At 39.0% G+C, this 24604-nt stretch overlaps 1 protein-coding gene across 1 annotated transcript; it reads right to left on the bottom strand.

Annotated features, from left to right (window-relative positions):
- Positions 1-561: 561 nt before the first annotated feature.
- Positions 562-24273, bottom strand: MSR1 (macrophage scavenger receptor 1). Its single transcript, XM_073343193.1, has 7 exons — positions 23863-24273; positions 21231-21453; positions 18951-19031; positions 14151-14231; positions 11492-11545; positions 1954-2136; positions 562-695 (listed from the first exon to the last, which is right to left on the bottom strand). Exons 1-7 carry the CDS (start codon positions 24271-24273, stop codon positions 562-564), a joined length of 1167 nt encoding a protein of 388 aa, XP_073199294.1.
- Between the last annotated feature and the right edge of the window lie 331 nt (positions 24274-24604).

Here is a 24604-nt window from a genome sequence, read left to right as displayed (position 1 = left end):
ACATAAAAATAGAATAATATGAAAGTCTTCAATTAACGAAAGCATCTCTGTTAAGACATTACATAAGCATATTCTTATCTCATTAAAGACAATGGAACTTGTATGCTTATAGTTAAGTATGTGTATTTCCATGAATCAGGACCTTAATTCAGTGAAGTGTCCTTGTCATCTAGTTATGTTTTATTTACGTAACTATTAAATGGCTGCTTAACATATCATCATGGTCAGTCCTGACCCACTAGTTTGTATTCTTTGAGCCTATATGACTGTAAATTATGCCCTGATCCTGCAAACACACATATATGTGCTTAACTTTAAGCATGTGAAGAATCCTAATTATTTCAGCAGGACTACTTTCAAGCTTAACAGTAAGCCTCTGTGCCTACAAAATCAGAACCTTAGTTTCTTCAATATCCTTTTAGATTCATACCTCTCTAACTCTGAGAGCTTGCAGTAGGTGACTATTGACATTTAAGATCTATTATTGTCCTTATATACCTATTACATATGCATAATATGCTCATTACCTTCAGTGGGAGTTATGCATCTCTGAAGGCTGAATTAAACTTTACAAGTGACACCAGCATCTTCATCATGTTTGCAATCTGTCACACCCCAGCCTTTAAATATACAATTTTCAACAGAGGTTTCATAGCCAAAACAAAGAACTTCATCCATCCATATTTGACCAGTACCTGCAATGTTAAGAATAATTTATCTCATATATATTTCAGAAGGATAATTCTTACATGAAACTAAATATTTGTACATCTTATATATAATAACCAGGAATATTGATGGTGGGTATAACATAGTTAAATATAACACTTGACTTAATTTAAAATGCCACAGATTAAATAAATATCCCAGTAAAATTGGTAAAATGGGGTGTGTTAAAGTATTTAAAGACACCTATTTTTCCCTATAACCAAACTAAGTTGACATCCAAAATCCAGAAACTTGGAAAATATTCTTTGATTGGGAGATGGTTCTAAAATTTTGGGTATTAATTGCAATGGGTCTAATTAATTTAGGTTTCTTTATACAGAGCACACTACCTTGGTTGTGAAATGACTGACCCACTTGGTACCCACTATGAAGCTTAGCTTCACTATTGGAAACATATATTTTTCTTTTCACCAGTGATGTCAGGATTTGAGAAAGTCTGTCATAGACCCTATACTGTGGAAAATTTTCTTCATTTTAAGTAGTGGTGTGCTTGGGTTTTGGAGCTTGAGGATTTGATCTCTCTCTGTGGCTGTCATGAGTGATGATCATGAAGATCACAAAAAAAACTCCATAGATTCCTAGGCGTACAAGGATTTGTTCAAATTATATCTATCACATATATGTGTGTGTGTGTGTGGTGGGAGAGAGAAATAGTAGTAGTCCTGGGCAGTGGAGGTGGGGGGGGAAACAGCAGAGAAGAAAATAATTTAAAATCTGGTCCATTTTGGTTGTGATTTCTTTGAAAGGCTCTCAGATACTGTGACAATAATTACATTATAACTTATCTATATGACTGATCACATCAATATGCATTATATAATTGTAATAAACACTTTAAATATAAGTTATAATTATAAAGTTTATTTATATAATCAAAACATTGAGTAAAATGCCATGTTTCGGAGAATACTCCTTGTGGGTTGGACTGACTACTTAACCTGCTGTAGATAAAACAGATGGTTAATTTCTACTTGTCTGTCCTTTTCTCTTAGTAAAACAGTTATTTTATCATTATTTTTTAAATGCACCCTTTAACTTACTTTCCTAAAAATCAGTAGCATGGCTTTGAAAATCCAATTAATTGTATGTATCTTATCTTGCTACTGTTCCATAAACAGTTCTTTAGCTACCCAGCTTTAGCTGTGATTCGGGGGCAGGAGGGTGCATGGGGGGGAGATATAAAGGATACCTAGACTATATGAATTTAAAAATTTGTTTGAGTACCTTGTCCAAAATAGGCACCACTGTGAATTCTAGATGCTGTTGAATACCCCAGACTCTTACAGACCACTGCTCCATCACGAATATCCCAGTGGTCATCACAGATAGTACCCCATTCTCCAGCATGAAAAATCTCCACTCTACCTTCATTAGGAACATGTCCTCCTACAAGTTGAATACTGGAAGCTGGAGCAGAGAAAATAAAGGTAGGGTCTGATTAGATACAAACTTGATACCATGATTCATACAGGGAATATTTCAGTGGGTTTCAGTCATATGTAATAAAGAGTTAGAATGCAGGCATGGAGGTCAGGAGTTGGGGGTGCTGTCACTGCTCCTGAAATTCACTGTGTGACACTGGGGAATCAGTTAGCCTCTTTATGTCTCAGTTTCAAAACCTGTAAAATGAAGGATAATATTTGCCTAACTCAATGAGTTGCTGGGCAATTTGAATCATTGATGCCTTTGTAGTCCTTGGATGGAATCTTATAGAAGTGTAAAGTATGACATCACCATTTGCCGATGAAAATGTAGAATTGCAAATGCTTCTTGCTAATCTTCTTACAATGGATTTCCATGATCTTTGTTAATTTGGGTACAGTACTATGTATGTGGTTGAGCTACTTGCAATTGGTGTAGTTCAAGTATCCATACTATTAGATCTGTCAACTGCCTTTGATGCTGCTGATCTATGAGGCTTTGTCAATTCACCAGTGGACATTGTTGTTCTGTTCCTTCCTGTCTGAGTAGTCCCATAGACCAGGCTTGTGCAATGGCTTTTTTTCCCCCTCTCAGGATGCTCTCATTTGGGCTTTCCCTGGGTTCCATTTTGCTACCCATCTTGTGCAATATAAGGCTGTTCAAAGGGTGAGTGAGGAGATGGGGAATATGATGTTTTCAGTATGCTGTTGGTGCCCAGCTCCTGGTCTCCATTTTGTCTGTAGGTGCAGCTTAGCCTCCTGTCCAGTGTCTTGTAGAGACTAGGCACAGATGAGAATGCTAACTGGTTGAGGTTTAATCAAGATAAGACAGAAGTGAAATGCATAGGTGAGAGAAAATCCCTTGCTAAGGATTATTTCTGCCCTTCTCATGACAAGTATGTGTTTGTGTTCACAATTTGGAGGTTTGATTAGATTCCCAACTTCTGTTAGATCAGGTAACAGCAAACAGCAACACAGCTGTTTCCCGCCCCCCCCGATATTCTTGCAACTCTCTCTTGTGCATGCAGACCTTATTACCATTATCTATGCTTTTTTCTCACAAAGATAGCTTACTGCACTGTATTCTACCCAGACCTACACCTTAAATCCAGCTGGAAACTGAAGATGGTGCAAGCAGCAGCTGTGGTAAGCAGTGCCTCCCACATTGCATGTCACATGAGTGTTCCAGGATCTGCATTGGCTTCCTTCTGGCTTATAGGTGGAATTCACAATTTTTGTCTTGAACTAGAAGCCCTGAATAGCTACCTCCTGAGACACTTCCTCACTTACTGCATGATATGACACTGCCAAAGCTGAGAGTGATCCTCATATGAGCATTAATGCTTGGAGGTTTTTTTATTATTTATTTAACACACAGTGCTTGTTCTTTAATGTTAGGGTTAATACTTTCAAGTAACAGTGAAGAGTACTGGGGACCTTCTATTTACTATATGTTCTGCGTTTTTCTTAGCTGGATTTTTTTTTTTTTAGAAACACTATAGAAAAAAATGTTTTTGCCGGAGATGACTTCTTTGGAATCTCAGAACATCATCTTGAGGATAATGCATCTGTTTTATGAAACCACCTCATTAACTCAACCAAAATGAATTATTATTTTACTATGAAGCATTGTGGGCCTATTCATCTATCTTTAGCATGCCGTTAAGGAGGGGTATTTGCAGCATGGTTCATCTCATAATATTCCAATCTACTCATAAAAGATAGAAGCATGTGCGCCGTAAATCCGTTCAGCTCATAAAAGTGAGAGATTGATAATACTGCTTAAAGGTAGACATAATGTAAACCAGTGGTCTCCAACCTTTTTACGTCCAAGATCACTTTTTGAATTTAAGGGCAACCCAAGATCTACCCTGCCCCTTCTACAAGACCCCGCCCCTTCCCCAAAGGCCCACCCCACTTACTCCATCCCCCACCCCCACTCTCACTCACTTTCACCAGGAGGGGGTGTGGGCTCTGGGCTGGAGCTGAGGGTTTCGCAGTGTAGGAGGGGCTCTGGTCTGAGCCTGGGGCAGGAGGGGTGAGGGGTGCAAGCTCTGGGAGGAAGTTTGGGTGCTGGAGGGGGCTGTGGGCTGGGGCAGAGTGTTGGGGTGTGGGAGGGGAGTGCGGGGTGTGGGCTCTGGGCTGGAGCAAAGTGTTAGGGTGCAAGAGGTACAGGGGGATGGGTCTGGGACAGGGGGATCAGGGCTGGGGCAGGGTGTGGGGGTGCAGGAGGGGGTGGGGGTGCTGGCTCTGGGGTTTGGGATGCAGGAGCGGGTATGGGCTGCTGTCTCTGGGAGGGGGCTCAGGGCTGTGGCGTGGGGTGCAGGAGGCGTTTCAGGGTGCTGGCTTCAGGAGGGGGCTCAGGCACTTACCTCCGGTGACTCCTGGTTGGCAGCACAGCGTGGCTGATGCTAAGGCAGGCTCCCTGCCTACCCCATCACCATGCCACTCCCGGAAGGGGCCAACGCACCCCTGCCCTGCTCTGCAAGCACTAGCTGCTTCCGGGAGTGGTGTGGGGCCAGGGCAGGCCGGGAGCCTGCCTTAGTGTCAGCCACACTGTGCATGTAAACTATCACTGTGTAGGCTTCCTGCCATATGCCATGTAAATGGTATAAAAGGAATCTCATGCAACGCTCCTCAAATACAACCGTTTTATTTAATCCCAAATATGCAGCCTATCAGCTCCCACTGTTCAGTCACAGAGCCAGATTCTCCCCTTGCTTACGCTGTTAAATCTCCAGTAATAGTTATTCCCTTTGTACCCAATGCTTTATAACACAGGAGAATCAGGCCCATAGAGTCTTTACCTGTGATCAGTTTCTATTTCAATCTTAAAGTGACACAGTCTCTTTAAAATGCTGGCTGCAGACTCATTAACCTATGTCCCCATTGTTACAAACATGCTTAGCTGGCCATTCCATATCTAATTCTCTTACACTTGCTCCAATTTCTTTTTAGATATTATCTAGTACAGTTCAATTGTAACTAACTGATGACTTGGCTCAAGGTTTTTGCTTGCATTCACATCACTGGATCCTTCTTAGTAAGGCTTTTCCTGGTTATTACATCATATTGGACTGTTTTGAACTAGACTATAAATGCCAACACAAGGTTCAAGGCAGTGGAGAATCTGTCCTGTGGCCGCTATCTATTGTATACAGCGGTCATCTTTTTTGATGATAGAGTCTTCATGCAAGACTGCAAACCATCCAGAATGTGAGAGACATCTGAGCATGGGGGTCAGAGATAGCCCAGGTGAAACCCATGGTTTCCATGTGGTTAAAAGAGATTGGATACTAGTCTGTCTGTGGCATTGTCTAAGAAAAATGAACCTGAGGAATTCCAGTCTTATGCTGACCCGAAGGTCCATGTGCACTTCCAACCAATAAGCAAGTTCTTTATCTGGACATCTGTAAATCACTACAAGTCTTAGGCTTTATTTCTGGTTTCATGGAAATCATATGGATTTTTGTTTCTAGAGTGAGGCACATGAAGTTGGAGGGGAACAGGCGCTGCTACTCCACTTCCTTTAGGCGCATTCTGGAATCTTTCCAGGATTATGTTGTGCTAAGTGGACTGGATGAACTAGAATAAAGTTGAAGGTGACATTACACTACAATGGGCCCCACATTACAAGAAGGATGTGGAAAAATTGGAAAGAGTCCAGTGGAGGGCAACAAAAATGATAAGGGGACTGGAACACATGATTTATGAGGAGCGGCTGAGGGAACTCGGATTGTTTAGTCTGCGTAAGAGAAGAATGAGGGGGAATTTGATAGCTGCTTTCAACTACCTGAAAGGGGGTTCCAAAGAGGATGGATCTAGACTGTTCTCTGTCGTAGCTGATGACAGAACAAGGAGTAATGGTCTCAAGTTGCAGTGGGGGAGGTTTAGGTTGGATATTGGAAAAACTTTTTCACTAGGAGGGTGGTGAAACACTGGCATGCTTTACCTAGGGAGGTGATGGAATCTCCTTCCTTAGATATTTTTAAGGTCAGGCTTGACAAAGCCCTGGCTGGGATGATTTAATTGGGGATTGATCCTGCTTTGAGCAGGGGGTTGGACTAGATGACCTCCTGAGGTCCCTTCCAACTCTGATATTCTATAATTCTATGATTAAAACAGGTCTCAGAAGAACTGGGTGACTCATCCAAAATCGGCTCCCCTCTGCAGGTAGGATCTACTCGTCTTACCCCATTAAAATTTAAATGGAACTGGGATTTGGTATCTATAACAGCACAGATCTTCCTGTTAACCTTTGTGAAAACATAAGCTTTAGTCATTCAAATCAGTCAACAACTTTTTCTAAGTATTTGAATCTCTCTCTATTAGTTCATGGCATCACTAAATATAGAATTAGCCCACGCTGTATGCTAAGCTATTACTGTGTGATGACTTAACTCCATAGATAAATGTCACAGCATGGAAGAAACCAAAGGATGCTGATTTAAGCTTTCCCTAAACCCTTTTTCTTTTGAAGATTTCTTTACGCAGCAAGTCGAGACATTTGTATATGGATCACAAAACACTGAACAAGGCAGGTGCTATAATTAGATACTTTGAGATTTTCTAAGTGCATGTTCCAGAGAGGTGACAAGTCAGACATTAAACTGCAGGATATGAATTAGTGACTTTTCCCACCACCATACTGTGAAAGAAAATCATCCAATTACCATACTCTTAAAGATTTTAATAAAAAGGTTACTAGTGACTTGTAAACAGAGTTGTAATTGCATTTTTCAGGATAACATTTTGCATTGCAAACAAATTGATTTAAACTCTTTTAGACCATATTTTAATTACATACTTTCCTTTATTTGATTATTAATATTTTGGTATTGAACTATACATAAAAAATAAACAAGGAAATACACACAGCCAAATCTGAAATCAGATGTTGCACAGAACTTCCAGAGCAGTTTATGGAGGTTTGAATTTGGATCAATTCTAGGATCAGGTGCTTAAATAAAAGGTTAACAAAAATGCTGTGACTTGATGATCCTCACCTTCTGCCTCCCCCAATGTATATGTATAAATCCAGAGATTAAAAAAACCTGGATTGTGTTTTTTGATATGTGAGCTGTTTGTTGCTAACTAAGGCCCCAGTCCTACAATCAGATTTGTGTAGCCAGATTCCTGCACCCATGAGGAGTCCAGTTGAAGTCTGCCCATTCTCCCTCCCTCCTATCTCCCCTGTTCTGCTCCACACATTAAAGAGAAGTCCTTGTGCTCTCCTGAAAGGAGGGACTGGGATTCTACCTAGCCTTTATATGGGCCACGCAAGCACAGAGGGCAGCTCCGCACTCCCTTTCCTACCTATGATCTAGCTCTTAGTAATTATTTATCTAAAGTATTAAAACTAATTACAGGTTTCAGAGTCGCAGCCGTGTTAGTATGTATCCACAAAAAGAAAAGGAGTACTTGTGGCACCTTAGAGACTAACAAATTTATTTGATCATAAGTTTTTGTGAGCATCTGATGAAGTGAGCTGTAGCTCACGAAAGCTTATGCTCAAATAAACTTGTTAGTCTCTAAGGTGCCACAAGTACTCCTTTTTTAAAACTAATTAGTGATCACTAAAGCTTTCCTTTAAAAGGCAAGAAGAATCCCTTCTGTTGTTCAGATTCCAGAATTACAAACTACTTCAATTTTGACAAACACCCTGATATTGGAGGTCCCTAAATCTCCTTGTAGTGTAACATCTTCAATATGTTTTATTTTTCTGTTGTCTTCAGGTTCTTATACCGCTCCCATGATCTATAAGATGTCTCACTGGCAGTTTTTGGGTATCATGTTTTATCCTGTGTTTACAATAATGTTTTGTTTTATTAGTCTGACATTTTTGTCCTGTCCTCTGTTGATGGCTTCTGCCCTCTGCTATGAAATCTGTTCAGGGTCTTTTGCTCACACACAACTCCCCCACCCCTTTATTTATAAGGTCTACTCTAATACTCAGACTGTGACACCTGGATTTGTGATCTGGTAAGAGGTCTACTGTTAACGTCAGAGGTCACCTCTCTCTTGGGTTTTTTTCCTCAAATGACCTTGGTTAGACTCCTACATTTTCAGTGTTCTTGCTTCCAAGTTCTGGTTTATTGTTTAATGTTCTATGTCATACTGAACAGTCACTTCTTAGCCTTATGACACATTAGCCTGCATTGAGGATGGGGAAACAAAAATGGCTAAAGGACTTTCCTGTCCCTCCCCAGGAACCTTTCCTCCAAATCTGAATTGAACTTTTTTTTGGAAGTTTCAGATATGTTGGTTAACTTTTTAATATTTATTTTAGCTTTGTACTTATGGGTTTTGGCTGAGATCAGATTGGAAGCAACAAAATACCATGGGCAAAGTCTGATCTCTCTCAATCTCCAGATCAACTTTGGCTGGATTTGCATAAGAACAGGCTTGTCCCCCTGAGATTTCCAGTCTTTACGGATTGTTTCTGATTGGTCTATGACAAAAGTTGTTCACATGAGATTGCCAGCCCAGTTTTGCAGATCTAAGAATTTCATAAAGTTCTGAGTGCAGGGTGCTTATACAAGCCAAAACCAAAATGAGGACAACATCATGTACCACATTATGTGAACTTTGTGTGACAGATTAGGAGCCGCTCTGTAATAATTTATGAGTATTGTATGTTGGCCTGGTTATTGGGCTGTTTATGTATGAATATATTGGAGGGCTATCTGAAAAAAAAAAAAACAAGCAGGAGGGAACAAAAAAAACAAGATAAGCCATTTCACTGCAAACGCTTGAGAGCTGTAAAGAGAACATGCCCAGACAGGAAATGGCCCAGGAATACCATGGGGGAGTTTAAAAAAGGAACTCTGAAGAAAGAGCGAGGTAGTTGTTCCGGGGAGCCAGAGAGACACTGGAACCCACTGGGAGTGTCTGAAGAAGTTAGGCCTGGCTAGGTTATCGACAGAGGATGGTAAGCCAGTGGGTAAGATAGACATGCATATAGACTGTTTTTAAAATTCTCTCTCAATACTTTGTTCCTACTGTGAACACAAACTGTAGTTTGTTTTAAGAAGGCTGTTTTCTCACTAGATGCCACTGCTCACTGGTTCTTGAAAGGAAGAACTGCAGGTGTCTGAATTCAGTTGGACCTGTAGGGTAAGAACTATAGATACACCAGGAACTGTAGTCCAGGGCCTGATCTCAGAGTAGAATTGTGTGATTCCACCCTCAGACAGGTAAAAGCCTGAGGCATGAAGGGTGTACACAGAGAGACTAGGAAGGGGACAGGTTACTCTGTAACTGTGACATTTTGTGCCATCAGAGTGGCACAAACAGGATCCCAGCAGTGGAATCCCTGTCTACAATGCAGCTAGTGTAACTACTGGTTGCCTCCTGCTTCTGACCCCTGTCAGTATAGATGACATGTAGAGCAGGGAGGAGCTGGGTTCTGGTGATCCCTGGCTGACACAATTGCCCCTGCTGATGTTAGGGTAAGCAGTCAATTAAAACAGTATTAAGTACTAAGATTCCTCTAATTTATGCCAGCGGACAGTCTCGCTCCCTGCAAACACAAGGATTGGAGGAATACAGAAGTGACGTACTTTTGTCCCACCCTCAACCTCATCCTGCAACGAGCACAGCTTGGCTGACACGTGGATTGGTTTAACTAGCTATAAAGGCTCCATTTCCAGTTGGGCGAGAGGTTCCAGACTTCTTGTGCAGAAACATACCTGTCAGCCCAAGGAGAAACAAAGGCTATGCTTGCTGAATCTACATCATGGAAATACTGACCCTGAAAATAAATTAGGCAAGACCCATTACTGAGACTGTAGGTTAGAGGTTCCAGCCAGATGGCGTAAATGAATTATCCTCTGTACAGTAAACCGGCCAATAGGAGCTAGTTGTGGAGGTTTGTTGTTAATTGAGTGGGTATATTCTTTACAAAGGTAAGCAATCTGAGTAAATAAAGCAAGGTTTAAAATTGCCCTTCTGCTTGAAATGAAATCCTTGTAGAAACAGGTGGGGGGTGAGAGGTATTTTGCAATGTTACAAGCTTATATTTGACGTTTGCACTACAGTGCAAGAGTATGGTTATATTTCAAAATAGACTGTATTCCACCATTTGATTCTCAGTCGCTGAAATATGAACAGAAGTACAGATTGCTCTTAATCACTTTAACTTTATGCTTTTGAGTGGAATGTGTGGTCTTATTTGACTAACCACAGCTTATATTCTGAATGTCTCTCATTCTCTTGTTATTTTAAACTGTCTTGGGGATTTAAAAAAAAAATCCTATCACTGAATCTCATTTTATCTTTGTTTAAAAATGGACAGCAAGGAAAGTGCCGGTAGTTCTCCTTGCTTTCTACAAGGAAACAGAAATTGGTGTTTGATCTTAAGGGTGAAACAAGCTTCTGCATTTAAATAAAATTCTACTTGAGTAATTTCATTTCAGTATTTGATTGCATTATTTCTATAAACCTTTATAGCCATGTGCTCCTAATCTTCGGATTGCGCTAACTGGCACTGTGGGGCCAACATGGTACAGGGACAGGCCACTTTATAAAGGTGATTTAGAAGCATTTCTGTCATGGCGTGGGATCTGGCATATTATTTGTACTTGATATTTGACCAACTTTTATTTAGAGCAAACAGAATACTAGTCTGAGCCTTTGTTCAAAGTAATGTAAGCCTGGTAATAAATACAATGATTTCCCACCCAGAGAACTGCCATAGGTGCAGTTTAACCTCCCAAACACCAGGTGAAAAAAAAAATTGCACGTTTGCAATTTGGATAATGTGAGAATCTTACAGAAAGAGATCAATGGTTTTAGTATGAAACAATATCATCAGTCCTCACTCTTACCTACTCTTTAGCAGCAGTTGCCAAACCATCTAATGACTAAAATTCCATGCTTTTCTGTTATTTTAACTTAATCACATTTTATTTTTCTCAGTTATTTCTGTTGGATCTTTCTGTCAATGCTCAAAGGTTTTTTTCACACAGAACACTAAATAAATAAACTATTGTGTTCAGTTCCATTGAGATCTGCCATGTAGGCTCCAACTGAATGGAGCTCAGCGTTCCGAGTGTAGATCTTGGTGGATATCCATATGACTAAAGCCACAAAACAGTTTGACACACTTTTTGACATTTTTTTGTTCCAGAAAGGGTCGGTACTGGATTAATGGAGTCACTGTAGGTCAGGACTACGTTATAGAGCCAGAGTTTTGCATGTAGAAGCCTGCATATTGCCTGCCCACATTAAGCCCAGCGGCACGTTTTTTTCTTACAAGAACACTTACCAAGTTAAGTAAAGAGAAAAAAACAGAAAAATACATGCTCTTTAAATCAAATAACTATTTAAGTGTTACTTACATATTGCAATGGTGTTGCTACTTCCGCTTTTGTCTCCTTTCTCCCCTTTTGGCCCTAAATCAGTTGTGTGTGTGGAGAAGATTAAAAAGACCTATATTAGTAACAATATTTATGTGAAAAATTCATTGAGAGGGTCAAACAAGGGAGGTTTCTGAAAGGGACTTTTTTACCAGCTCTCAGGACTTGAGTAAGTCAATCTGGTGCCCTAGGTACATCCCCACATAGCACTCGCTGTGGGCCCGTATGGCCCCCGTTCCACCAGGAAAAGCTCTCTGCACAGCTATCAGGATATTACCACGAATCCTCTTAGAGGAGACTGGAGCTCCCTCCTTTCCCAGACTACCATTGCTTCTCTTTAGACAGGTTTAAGTCAGTCCCAGAGAAGGAGGACTTAACGGTCACCCACCTATGCAAAAGACTCTGAGGGTGCAAAAGACTATACCTCCACAGCAGAGTCACTGTCATTGGTTAGTGGCATCAAAAGCTCTCCCACACCACCCCCAATTGAGTCTTCTGCTCACATGGTTGCAGAGGAGCTTGACATGGCAGTAAGTTTCTACAGTAATACCTCATTAGGCTGAATGGACGGTTCATACCTCTGATATTTTTTTCTGGCTGTTTGTAGACTCAGACTTTCTGACCAGTGAAAAACCAGACATGATGCACTGATGTAAAATAGTGACTTACACTGATGGAGATAACTTTGGTTTGCAACCCAGGTAAAGCTACATTGGAGTACATCTCTCCCTTTCACTCTACCCACAGCATCCACAACATCTGAAGAAAAAAGATGTTTTTTTTTTTTTTTCTTAGGGAGGGGAGCTCTCAGGCCAAGCACCCACACCCTACTACTGACAGAGCAATTTCAGTTTTGGGGATTATCCTTAGTGTACAATAGTGATTTGGTTTCTTCTGGGTTTGATTTTCCTGAAGTTTCTACAATGATTTAATTTACGTGTAAAACTTCTCAGGAACAGGGAAGCTATTTGTGAATATTGGTACTGCATGTTAAGAAAATTAAATTTAAAGATAAAAATTCATTCAAAATAACATTGTGACCAAAAAAAATCCCTCAAAATAAATGCATAACTGTGGATAACACTAGCCACATTTCCAGTGAACTTGTGGTCAAAAATGCCTACTTGAGAAGTGCAAATATAGGAACCTGCAGTTAACCTCCTAAATCCTTTCTAGATACCAAAATAAGTGACTTGATTTTCAGAAATGATGAACAAACTCAGCAACCTTCCTGTTGGCTCCATGTACATGTATTTATGGAGCAGCATTCTCAACTAAGTCCATATGATAATGGCTTGCATTAGTATTTAGTGTACTAGTGCATATAGTTTTATGTACAAATAAAAAAGTAATCAGCTTCCAAAAAATTAAAATAAAAAATAGTTCTGATTCTTTCTGTTTCCTTTTTATGTGGCTCTTTTCTTTCTCCCTCTTCATTCTTTTGTAATTCTCTTTCCCCTTTTCTATAATGTCCCTTTCCTTCACTGTGCTATTTGTCATTTCTTATATGAAGTGACTTGTTGTGGTGTAAAGGAAACAGTACCTAATTTATCATAATTGTCTACATGTAGTAAGGCAGAGCACTCACCGGAGTGGTGCCTCCTGCTGGTCATTCCGGGAATTAGCTCATCCAGCTCAGGAGCGCCCTCCTCTGGCTGGTTTCTTACCCTCAGTTACCTGTCCTGTTGTCTCCACCACCTCTGGCCCCGTGTGCCTCCTGGACCTCAGAGTTCCTTACCTTGGGATGCTGCCCTCCCACACACTGGGTCTCCCCTCCCAGGGGAACCCCAACCCCCTATACCACCTTGCCTCAGTGGCTACTGCCAGTCATCATCTAGGGGCAAACAGCAGTCTGAAATTGCCCCTTCTCTCAGGGGCAAACTGCAGTCTGAAATTGCCACTCATCGACTTGCTGCATTTTCTTGGCCTGGCTGCTTCCCTGCAGCCCTAGTACCTCCTCAGGCTTTGCTGCAAGACCTCAGCCCGGGAGGTCACCAGGCCAGAGCTCCCCAGCTCAGCCTGCCCTTTCTCAGTACTGCTGTGTTCCAGGTATCCCTGTCTCCACCAGACAGCTAGGTCCTTCTTATTCCACTGCTACAGCAAGACTGACTTCCTTCTCCCCAGGAGCCCTTCTTATATTGACCCAGTCAGGCCCTGATTGGCTGCCTCAAGTCTGCTTGTGATTGGCTCCCCGGGGCAGCCCTTTAACCCCTTCCAAACCAAAGCAGGGTCACTGATGTGCCCCTTATACAAATGTCAAGAAGCGGTTAGTTATCGTACAGGGGTCCTACATTGAGGGAATCCCCAAACAGCTGTTTAAGTTGGCCTTCTACCCACTTTGTGCTGCCAGAGTGGTGTAAATCAGATGGCTCAGGGCTGTAGTATGCCCCATGATCTTTCTTTTTATAGTACTTTATATTTTATAGCTGACTAGAGGAGGGGAAAGCATTGTGCAATTGAGGGCCATAGTTACTTAAGCTTTGCCATCCATCCTGAGGAGAGAGATATTTTTGAGATGAATGATCAGGTCTGATCTTATCAAAGAATTCTGCTGGGATCATTTTAAATCCAGTCAGGACAAATACCTCAACTTGAATGTCTTGTCTATATTGCTATTAATTGCTTGCTATAATCACTATACCTGGAATTCCCTTTGATCCTTTTTGTCCAGGATTTCCAGGACGACCTTGTTGTCCAACTTCCCCTTTGGCTCCAGGAAAACCTAGCAAAACCAGAGAAATGAATTAGTGCAAATCTGAATATTACAGATCAAAATCACTGTTGTATACTCTCTAGGCTATTATCTAAATCATTGATGAAGATATTGAACAAACCAGACCCAGAACTGATCCCTATGGGACGCCACTGGATATGCCCTTCTGTCATAAATATAAAGGGAAGGTAAACCCCTTTAAAATCCCTCCTGGCCAGAGGAAAAATCCTCTCACCTGTAAAGGATTAAGAAGCTAGGATAACCTCGCTGGCATCTGACCAAAATGACCAATGAGGAGACAAGATACTTTCAAAAGCTGGGGGGAGGGAAAAACAAAGAGTCTGTCTGTATGATGCTTTTGCCGGGGACAGAACAGGAATGGAGTCTTACAATTTAGTAAGTAATCTAGCTAGATATGTGTTAGATTATGATTTCTTTAAATGGCTGAGAAATTAAGTTGTGCTGAATAGAATGGATATTCCTGTCTGTGTGTCTTTTTGTAACTTAAGGTTTTGCCTAGAGGGATTCTCTATGTTTTGAATCTAATTACCCTGTAAGGTATTTACCATCCTGATTTTACAGAGGTGATTCTTTTTTACTTTTTACTACTTCTATTAAAATCCTTCTTTTCAGAAACTGAATGCTTTTTCATTGTTGTTAAGATCCAAGGGTTTGGGTCTGTGGTCATCTGTGCAAATTGGTGAGGATTTTAACCAAACCTTCCCCAGGAAGTGGGGTGCAAGGGTTGGGAGGATTTTTTGGGGAAAGACATTTCCAAACAACGCTTTCCTAATAAAAATAAATCCAGATAAACGTTTGGTGGTGGCAATGGAAGTCCAAGGGCAAAGGGTAAAATAATCTGTACCTTGGGGAAGTTTTAACCTAAGCTGGTGAAAGTAAGCTTAGGAGGTTTTCCTGCAGGTCCCCACATCTGTACCCTAGAGTTCAGAGTGGGGAAGGAACCTTGACACCTTCCAGCTCAACTGTGAACCACTGATATCTACTCTCTGGGAAAGGTTTTCCATTGAGTTATGCACCCATCTTATAGTAACTCCATCTAGGTTGTATTTCCTAGTTTGTTTATGAGAAGGTCATGCGAGACAGTATCAGAAGACTTACTAAAGTCAAGAAATACCATGTCTAACGCTTTCACCCACCCCATCTACAAGGCTTGATACACTGTCAGAGAAAGCTAACAGGCTGGTTTGATATGATTTGTTCTTGACAAATCCATGCTGACTGTTATTTATCACCTTATTATCATCTCAGTGTTTGTAAATTAATTGCTTAATGATTTGCTGCATTATCTTTTCAGCTACTGAAGTTAAATTGACTGGTCTGTAATTCCTTGGATCTGTAACTCTACCGTAATTCTTTCCATTTACTATAATGGACTTTGATCAGGCCTTATTGTCAAAGGCTAGATAGCATACTTTCATCACTAGAGCTTAAGAGAGATGGATGTGCTGTGAAAAAGTACACAGTCCAATATCTTATCAGATAATTATATTGTATTAATTCCCATATTAATACCCAAAGAAACTCTGCTGAAGGGATTCAAGTCCTTCAGACACTGAAGGGTTTTCCCAACATTATGCACTTATCATTTTTCTGCATTTTAATATTCTGATTCTACATTTAAGAAAAGCTTTCTCAACCTCTGTCCCTCCCTTTATAATTTGTTTTAAACAATTATAATAATATCTCTTAAGTGTCTCTAAATTAATGCCTAATAGAATATTTTAATAATCACATTCATTCAGCAAAAGAAAATGTTAACGTTTGGTCATCACTCCTGGTTTGTGGACAATTTCTTTAAGGCCTTCACTGTTTTGTATATTCCAGTCAGAATAGTAGCCATATCAGACTTGCCTGCTATTTCAGACAGCGTTATAGCCATTTCTGGTTATTCGTTTACGGCCATGTTTGTTTCCATGACTTCCTTCTTCTCTAGTGTTTTTTACCTGTGCAAACCACCAGATTACTCCCCTCTTCCCCCAATTATATATGGAAAATATATAGAGTTCCTTCTGTTTGGCTCTGTGTTCTTCAACATTGCAAAAACTTGTAGCTCTGCTGTCTCCTGATTACCTTAGTTTAGGATGGGTTCCTGAGATCCAGCTCTCCCCGTTCCTGGCAGATTTCATTAACAAACTAAGTTAGACTATAGGTTCCTAGTTAGTCAACTGGTGTGTGAGTTTTAACTGAACTTAATTTCCTGTTTTTCATAGCTAGAAAAGATTATTTTTTTCTTCCTAATGGCTAGAGCATACAAGATGAACCGATTTTAAATTTCCTTTATTCCTTTTTCAGAGAAAACAGTTTTGGTCTTGGTAGATATTTCAGAAATGTAGTTACATCATTCCCACATTATACATTCTTCAGCTGTTACTATCAAGGTCCATATGCTCAGCTGGTATAAATTGTGTAGTTGCATTGAAGTCAATAATGCTAAGCCAGTTAACATCAGTGAAGGTTCTGACCCTTGATTTCATAATACATTTTACAGAATAAATACATAGGTCCAAATTCGCAGCTGGTGTAAATCAACATAGCTCTATAAAACATCAGAGTATTATATAAATTTACACTTTCTGATGACCTGCTCCATAGTTTTTAAGAGATCTAGGACTTCCTATTAATACAAGATCCACAGACTTTAGCTGCTTTTGCCTTGTTAATGATGTATCTGCCTCTGCTTCCTTCCATAATTTCAAATGATCCTCCCTCTTTGTCTTCCTTAAATGAAGTCAATTTTTACAAATGCCAGAGATAAAAGTACTTCATAATGTTAGAGATTAATCAGTCAACATCCACGGAAAACAACCTAGTGGACTAAACACTGGTATACGTTTTAACACTATTATTATAAATTATGTTTATTACAGTAGTGCTTAAGGACCATCCAAGAATGGGGCCCCAATGTGCTAGGTACTGTACAGATGGAGTAGGAGAGTTTTCAATGTACTGGTGTTTTCATGCTCTGACACGTAAACATATTCAGTCATAAAACATGCTTGAGCCATGTGCAGACCTCCCATTAACATCACTGAAAGTCATAGATTATTACTGTTACATCATTCATATAACAAGTTACTGTAATTGTTAAAGTAGATGGGTCAAGTAGGCAGGTATTCAGAGTTAGTACTCTGGGAAACATTATTGTTGAAAATAATCAGAAGACACTTTTTGTATCATTTGTAGTTGTTTCTGTGGTTTTCCAAATTAAGCCAAGGCCAATCTGTGTGATCAGTGCAATCTAAGAGACTTAAAAAGTTCATTTTCACACTTCATTTACAAGAATCTCTTTTGCCTTGCCCCTCATCTTCCAAAAAAACAAACCAAAACAAACAACAACAAAAGGTAAAATATTGGTGCTTTTCATTTTGCAAACGTAAAGTTTAGGAACAGCTGAAAAAGATGCTCCCAAAATGAAACCATTTGCAAGTTGTCATCCAGACTGACCTTTTATGGTTGAGTTACAAAGCTTTGATGATAGTAGTTTATAATGGAAATGCTGACAGAGCCTTGATAATAGCAAAGGTTGTGGACTTTGATATAATACTGGTTACTTCCCTTGCTCGTGACATTAATGCACTATTGTCAAGATCCACAGATGTGCAGTCATGTAAACTGACTCTTCAAGATAAAGCTAATCTGGCAGAATATTCAAGGACAAGGAATCCCCATAGATAGGCTTTCAGCTGATGCATTAGTTTCTTAAGCAAAATGATCAGAAGGACAGTCAGGAACCAAACTCTTGCTTTTAAACTTTTAAACTAATTAAACTTGGACTGGTCAATACATTGATCAGGGATGGAAAGAGATTTACGTAATCAAAGATGATGAAAATAATGTAGTGCTACATATTTGGGCTTTTTCTAGCTTCATGAGATGATATGCAAAGTAAAAAACACATCGTCCTGTATACAGTCCTTGCTTTGAAACACTACCCGGGTTTTTGTGATACTTATGAGGAATTAAGAGCCAATTATTTTACTCGCTGACTTCTCTTATTCTTTTAGAAGGAAATAATATTTCCCTTTATCTTCTTTAATTTCTAAAGTTTATTAATTATGCTATAGATGTTAGCAAATAAAACATATAGAAAAATGGTAAAAACCAAGACTTGCTCCAAATAAACTACATACAGTTGCTGACAGCAAAGGTGAAAGTGAATTTGTATTCTACTCAGCATTTAAATTCACATCCAGTGAGTTGAAACAGATCTATTCCAGTACATCACAAGAGAAATAGAATCCAGCTAGAGTCTGTCTGATATTTATGTAGTGTATTTCTCCGAATCTGTTGGGTTTTCTTTTAAAACACACACGCGCACACACACACACACAAGATGTAGCCTATTGGCGATTTTTGTTTGTTTTTGTGGTTTTAAAATGAAACGATTTATCTTCATCTAAGACAAAAAAAATAAGCAAAGTCAAGTGTTCAATATGCGATAGATACCGCCAACATACAGTTATCAAGCTGGTTGCACCAGTTATTAGGCATCTGGGAAGATTGTTCAGCAAGCTAATCTGAACTAAATCCATATAGAATAGTTCATATTTTCTGAATTTAAAGCAAATCTTTTCTGTACGATAGGGTTTAGATTTCAACAATTAACCTTTTACCTGGGACTTCACATGATCATAAGCGTGACTTTATTGAGTATCCAGTACGTGCACCTTGTTCTCAGGATTATTCATTATATGACAGCCAACGTACCTCTTAGCCCATGAACTCCTTCTACGCCTTGATCTCCTCTGACACCTTTATCACCTTTCTCTCCTTTGGGCCCAGGAGGACCTTTAAAAAAATTGGACATGATACACCATTACTGTAAATCATTAATTTATTACATACACGAAAGGATAGGCTTATCATTTTTCATTAGCAATATTCAGAAAAAGACCAATCTGCCATTGTGGTGGTTCAACCACCATAACACTGATAGGGATACTACTGCATGCAAGTGATAGAAAACAAAGTATAGCCCCCATTTAGGACTCTTAACCAAAGACCTAGAGGTTGGAGTTTCTAAAACCTTGATTCCTGAAACACAGAAGGTCATGTTTTGGTGGAATGCAGAGGAAAAGAACTAAAGGCGAGGGAAGAGGATGAAAATGAAACAGCATAGATACTTTATGCAATTGAGTGAAAAAGTGCACTGTCATAGCAATATTCAAAGCAACATATAAAATGTATTTATTAAAATGATGCCTAAAGAATTCAACAGCGAGGATATAATAAAAAGAAGGAAAGCAACTACATGATCTTTGAAAAACATTTTACTCCATTGTAAATGCTTAGGTTTCTTTCTAAAAGTACAAACTGTTCAGTTTTCAAAAAATGGGGAAGATAATTACTTTTTTATCATATGTTTTCAGCGTAAAATCTGATACTTGTATAACTCAACTGCAATAATAAATATATAAGAAATTAGACTGGTTCTTATTGGAACCAGTCTGAGAATGTATGTTTGACATTGCATGCTGCAGGTTCACAGTAGCAAACTGTAGGGTTAATTTGGTTAGGTTTATTTTCTGTTTTGGAAGACTAAATTAACTCTGCAGTTTGCTACTGTGAACCTGCAGCGTGCAATGTCAAATGCACATTCTCACACTGGTTCCAATAAGAACTAGTCTAATTTCTTTAATGCTCTAACAGTGTCAACATCATTGCAGGACCTTGTTACGTTATTGACATAACCAACCAGAGCAACACAAAACATTTGCAATACTAAACATTACCATTAGATGGGCACATATTATATTATTCATGTTAGTGTTACACCATAATAGGTGGTTTTGTTACGACAAGAAACATGAAATCGAGATTTGGATTTTTTTTAAACTGAAAAATTTAAAGTATTTTTTCTTTTGTTTCAGTGAGAATTTGAAAAAAAAGTTTGATCTCATGAGAAAATAGTCTGGAAAAATGTTTATTTTTTCTGCTTGTTCTTTGATCATGCTTTCATCTACTTCTTGATAATTCTTTCTTGCATTGTCACATTAATTGTCTCTCTCAAGAACAATCAGTTTACAGATCCTGATGTGACAATTATCCTCATCATCTTCATTTGGAGTTATGGGAAGTAAAGTTAAAAGAATGTGCAGTCCAATGTGTGCCTATAATTGCATTTTTAATCTACAAATTTAATTGTATAACTTTCCATTTATTCAAGACCAACACTCTCTGAAAAATACTTAAGTATAAAATTGAGAAAAAAATCCAGACAGTCATGGACATTTAGTTCCCTTGGCAAATAGTCAGAAAGAATGATATTTAGGTCATTATCCTGCATTGAGGAGCATGTGGGTGGATCTCCATTGAAGTCAAAGGGTGTCTGCCAAGTTTCAGAAGTTAGTGCATGACGTTCTCAATGCAGAATCTGGCCTTCAGCAATCTCTGAGTCTGAGTCATCACAGCGATGTTCCAGCTTTTTCTTGTTGTAACACCATTGAAATCAAAGGACTTACACATATGTAAAACTGGAATAACACAATGGCGAATCAGTGAGATTCACAAAATGAATAGACATTTATATAAATAAATAGCATCTCATGAATCAGCTTAAGTCTGAGCAGTTCTCATTCTTCAGGGTTCATCAGCAAGGGTTAGGAATGAATTTACCCTATGAGGTAGCATTGCCTCATTAGTCAAATATGAAGCATCCATCATAGGCCACTGCTGGTATGGAATAGATGGACCATTGTTCTATTTTGCTACTTCAATTGTAATCTTGCTAATAATTATTACCTACTTCAGCCTGTAAACACAAATGAGCATAACACTAAATTCATGAATAAGTGTTTGCAGGATTGGAAGCTATGGGAATTGACATTGCTGGAGAAATATGTCCTCTATTTACCACAACAGCACGTACAGGATCAGCAGTTACAGTGATAGCTTCCCTTATCTGTTTAATCCCTGTCCTTTCTTGTCACTTATGATAACTCTTAAATATTTTAACCGATTCTTATTTTAAGAACCACCAGAAATTACCTTGCACTAATGTAATATTCCTTAACGCTACTGAATGCTCCCAGTCTTTTAATCTGAGGTCATTTGTGATATTATTCAAAAGTTTCACTTCGCCTTTAATTTCTTGCTCCAGATTGCTTTGTTGTTGTTTTATGGTAACAATGGTTGCTGATGTGTTGTACCAATTATCCCACAGGTTTGTGATATCCTGTAAAAATATATTAGCATCATTAGGTATTTCATTCTAACACTGATGGTCCGAGACCTTACTCATTTGAGTAATCCCCTTTATTGTTATTTTTTACATTCTTTGGGATAGACATGGTAAATAAACAAAAGTGAGAAAAGAATCTGCTTGGGAGTAAATAAATTACTCCAGTGAGAAAAGACCATTCCCCTGAGCAAGGTTTGTGCCCCTTATTGATATTAAGATGCATTAGAACTGAAATAATACCTTCTGGCAGTTCAGGATTTCTTGTGCAAATACAGTGTTGTTCAAAACCAACAAGGAGTCCAGTGGCACCTTAGAGACTAACAGATTTATTTGGGCATAAGCTTTTGTGGGTGAAAAACCACGTCTTCAGATGCATCTGAGTGTTGTTCACTTATTTTAAATCAGGTTATTCTTCCCCAGAACAGTATCAAATTATTTTAAACTCTTAGGAGACTACATCAGATTCTTTGCAACCTGACAGAGGTGGCCAAGATACACAATGAAAGGTGGATGGGATTTTCAGAAGTGCTCAGCGTTGGCCTTACTCTGCTCCCATTGAAGTCTATCTCGCAAAATGCCATATAAAACTAGGGCTCAGTTCTTCATATAGAGTATTACTTTCTTTTTTTTTAAAGCAGAGCAGCTCTATGCCATCCCTACTCTGTGGAGGGGACATTTTGGGGAAAAGGGAGTCTCTGGGTATGACTACACTGCAATTAAACACCTGTGGCTGGTCTGAGCCAGCTGACTCAGGTTAAGGGGATCAGGCTAAGGGACTATTTAATTGTGGTGTAGATGTTTGGGCTCCAAGATTTGGGACACTCCCACCTCATAAGGTCTTAGAGACTCACCTCAAGCCCGAGTCCAAATATCTACACCACAGTTAAACAGCCACTTAGCCCAAGCCTCATGAGCCCAAGTCAGTTGGCACAGGCCAGTTGTGTTTTTTTAAAGGCAGCATAAACATACCCTCTATGTCCTTGTGATCCTCAACTGCTTTAAGTTATGCTAGGGATCAGCTCATACTCCTGGGAGGCTCTTGAACAGAAGGAATGCAAAGCTGCCTTAAAGCCCCACCCACTGTTCAGTTGCACTGACTGTATCTTGGCCACATCTTAGGATTTTGCCTAGGAAGCGGAAAGTGATTGTGAAGTGTTACCCTTATAATTTTGCAGCATTTTGCATTCATTTTGCACACGAGTGAATGACTACACAAAGGGTGTAGTTTAGAATCTGGTCCTTGGTCTTTAACACTTAGTTAAGTACAGTACCTGCATGGTTATGTTTGAAAACTTGCTGCAGAAAGAAGGGTACATTATATTTGTCTAAAATCAATGGTCAATGTCTGATCATTTTTATATTGACTAGTGTACAGGACTGTAGTCACTAGTACATTTTTTCCAAACTGCCCCAGTAACTTGGAAGTAGAATTGGGTGAAATGTTTTGGTTAATACTTTTTTTCCTCTGAAACCTGCAGATTTGGATTGACTGAAACATTCAGTGAATTCAAATCCATTTCACTGAATTGTCTAGGTTGAAAAAACAAACTAAAGTTCTGAAAAAAAATCCTGTTCTGACATTTTTTAAACAAAACGTTTTGATTTTTTTTTATTTGAAATGACTTTTCACTTTGAAATTTAATTCACTTTTATTTTTAAAAAACTTTATAAAAGCTTGAAAATGAAGCAAGATGCTTCCTTTCAGGTCAAACAGAATGTTTTGTTTGTCTCCAAATATATATTTTTTTCAAATTTTCAGTTTGCCAAAAAATTTGAAACAGTTTCATTTCGGAACATACCCAAAATGTATTTTTTTAAAATTTTTCCATCAGTTATTTGCAAAGCTCTACTTCGGAGCTTTCTACTATAACTTTCATTTAGAAAAGTGTTTAGGCATTTAGAAAGCTAAGTCCATTGACTTTCAATGAGACTTACATTCCTAAGGGACAGATTTTCAAAGGTCTTTATTTATGCCCCTAAATATGCAGATAGGTGCCAAGCAGGATTTTTAAAGCCTAAGTCCCATTGGGATGAAAGTAAATGAACAAAATGTTAACCTGCCAACATGATCTCTTTGGGACCGGGTAATTTTTCAACAGGGCAGCCTTCCTTCTGTGGATGAAAATTAGGATAATTGCACTAATTATCTCATGGTCAGGTGCAAATCAGGTAAGTAGAAAGAGGTCTAAGTTGTCTAATTTGCATATGTAGTTCATTTTCCTGGTGCAAAAATATGGGAATGAATGTTAGTAGATACAAATTGCACTTGTAGAAAGAAAAGCTGTTCCCTCTGCCCTTCTGAAAATGTATTCCCAAATTTGTCATAAGAACAACAATCTGACCATCTACACGGCAAAGCTGTTACCTTTTCTTTTGCCAACGGATGGGGGATCCTATCAATGCCTTAAAACTTGTGACAAAATCAATGTAGCTTCCTACCTCTAGCTGTTTAAGGAACACTCCTGTGTATTTATTGTTCCTGTCTTCTGCAGCAGACTGAACTTCAGCTAATGTCAAATTCAGAAACCTAAATGAGGTCTGAATATCTTCTATCAACTTCCGAAGGACTTGCATTGCTAAGGTTGAGGTGTTAATCTGAAGGCCAACCTCCCAGAGCTTTTGTTCAGTTGCTGTGCTTAGATTTCGGAAATGCTCTGACTTTTGGTGAAGGTTAGTTTTCAGCTCTGAAATCTCTTTGGCAATTTGATGTAAAGCTTCAGTATGAGCTATGATGAGTTCTCTCTGCTCCTCTTTTCCTTTTCTTGCTTTGCCAGGACAATCTCCACTGAAGCACCGTTGTATGTTATTCTCACTAACTAGATTAGTGTCATTCTTCAGGTTCTTTTCCATCTCGGATACGTGAACTGAATAAAGTTCCAAGTGAAAATACAACTGTTATTGCTAGGTTCTTCAATTATTTAATCATGCAGGGTACTGAGATAATTAAATCAATAGATTAAGTATCAAGACTGTATAATTTGTTCTTAAATAAATTATCCAGGGCCTCAGCATTCCTCATATTATGGGTTAAAATTACTTTGTTCCCACAGAATTGGCATGGCATGTGAGATGATAAAAAAATTAAATAAACTCTATTGTAAGAGATCCACATTCACCTGTCTGAGTGTGATCTTATTGTTACCCTGGTCCTTTCTCTTTCTCTCTGTTTTGCCCATCAGTG

This window comes from Lepidochelys kempii, chromosome 4 (assembly GCF_965140265.1).
Source record: "Lepidochelys kempii isolate rLepKem1 chromosome 4, rLepKem1.hap2, whole genome shotgun sequence".
NCBI lineage: Eukaryota > Metazoa > Chordata > Testudines > Cheloniidae > Lepidochelys > Lepidochelys kempii.
Note: the sequence above shows the minus strand (reverse complement) of the source record. Positions and strands in the feature narration are given on the sequence as shown.

What these genes read in the sequence shown, in the direction of transcription:
- MSR1 (XM_073343193.1), bottom strand. Translation starts at nt 24,273, where the DNA reads ATGGAAAAGAACCTGAAGAATGACACTAATCTAGTTAGTGAGAATAAC. An exon ending in AGGAGTTCATGGGCTAAGAG is followed by an intron (nt 14,232 to 18,950) that starts GTACGTTGGCTG and finishes TGGTTTTGCTAG; the next exon opens with GTTTTCCTGGAGCCAAAGGG. An exon ending in AGGATCAAAGGGAATTCCAG is followed by an intron (nt 11,546 to 14,150) that starts GTATAGTGATTA and finishes CAACTGATTTAG; the next exon opens with GGCCAAAAGGGGAGAAAGGA.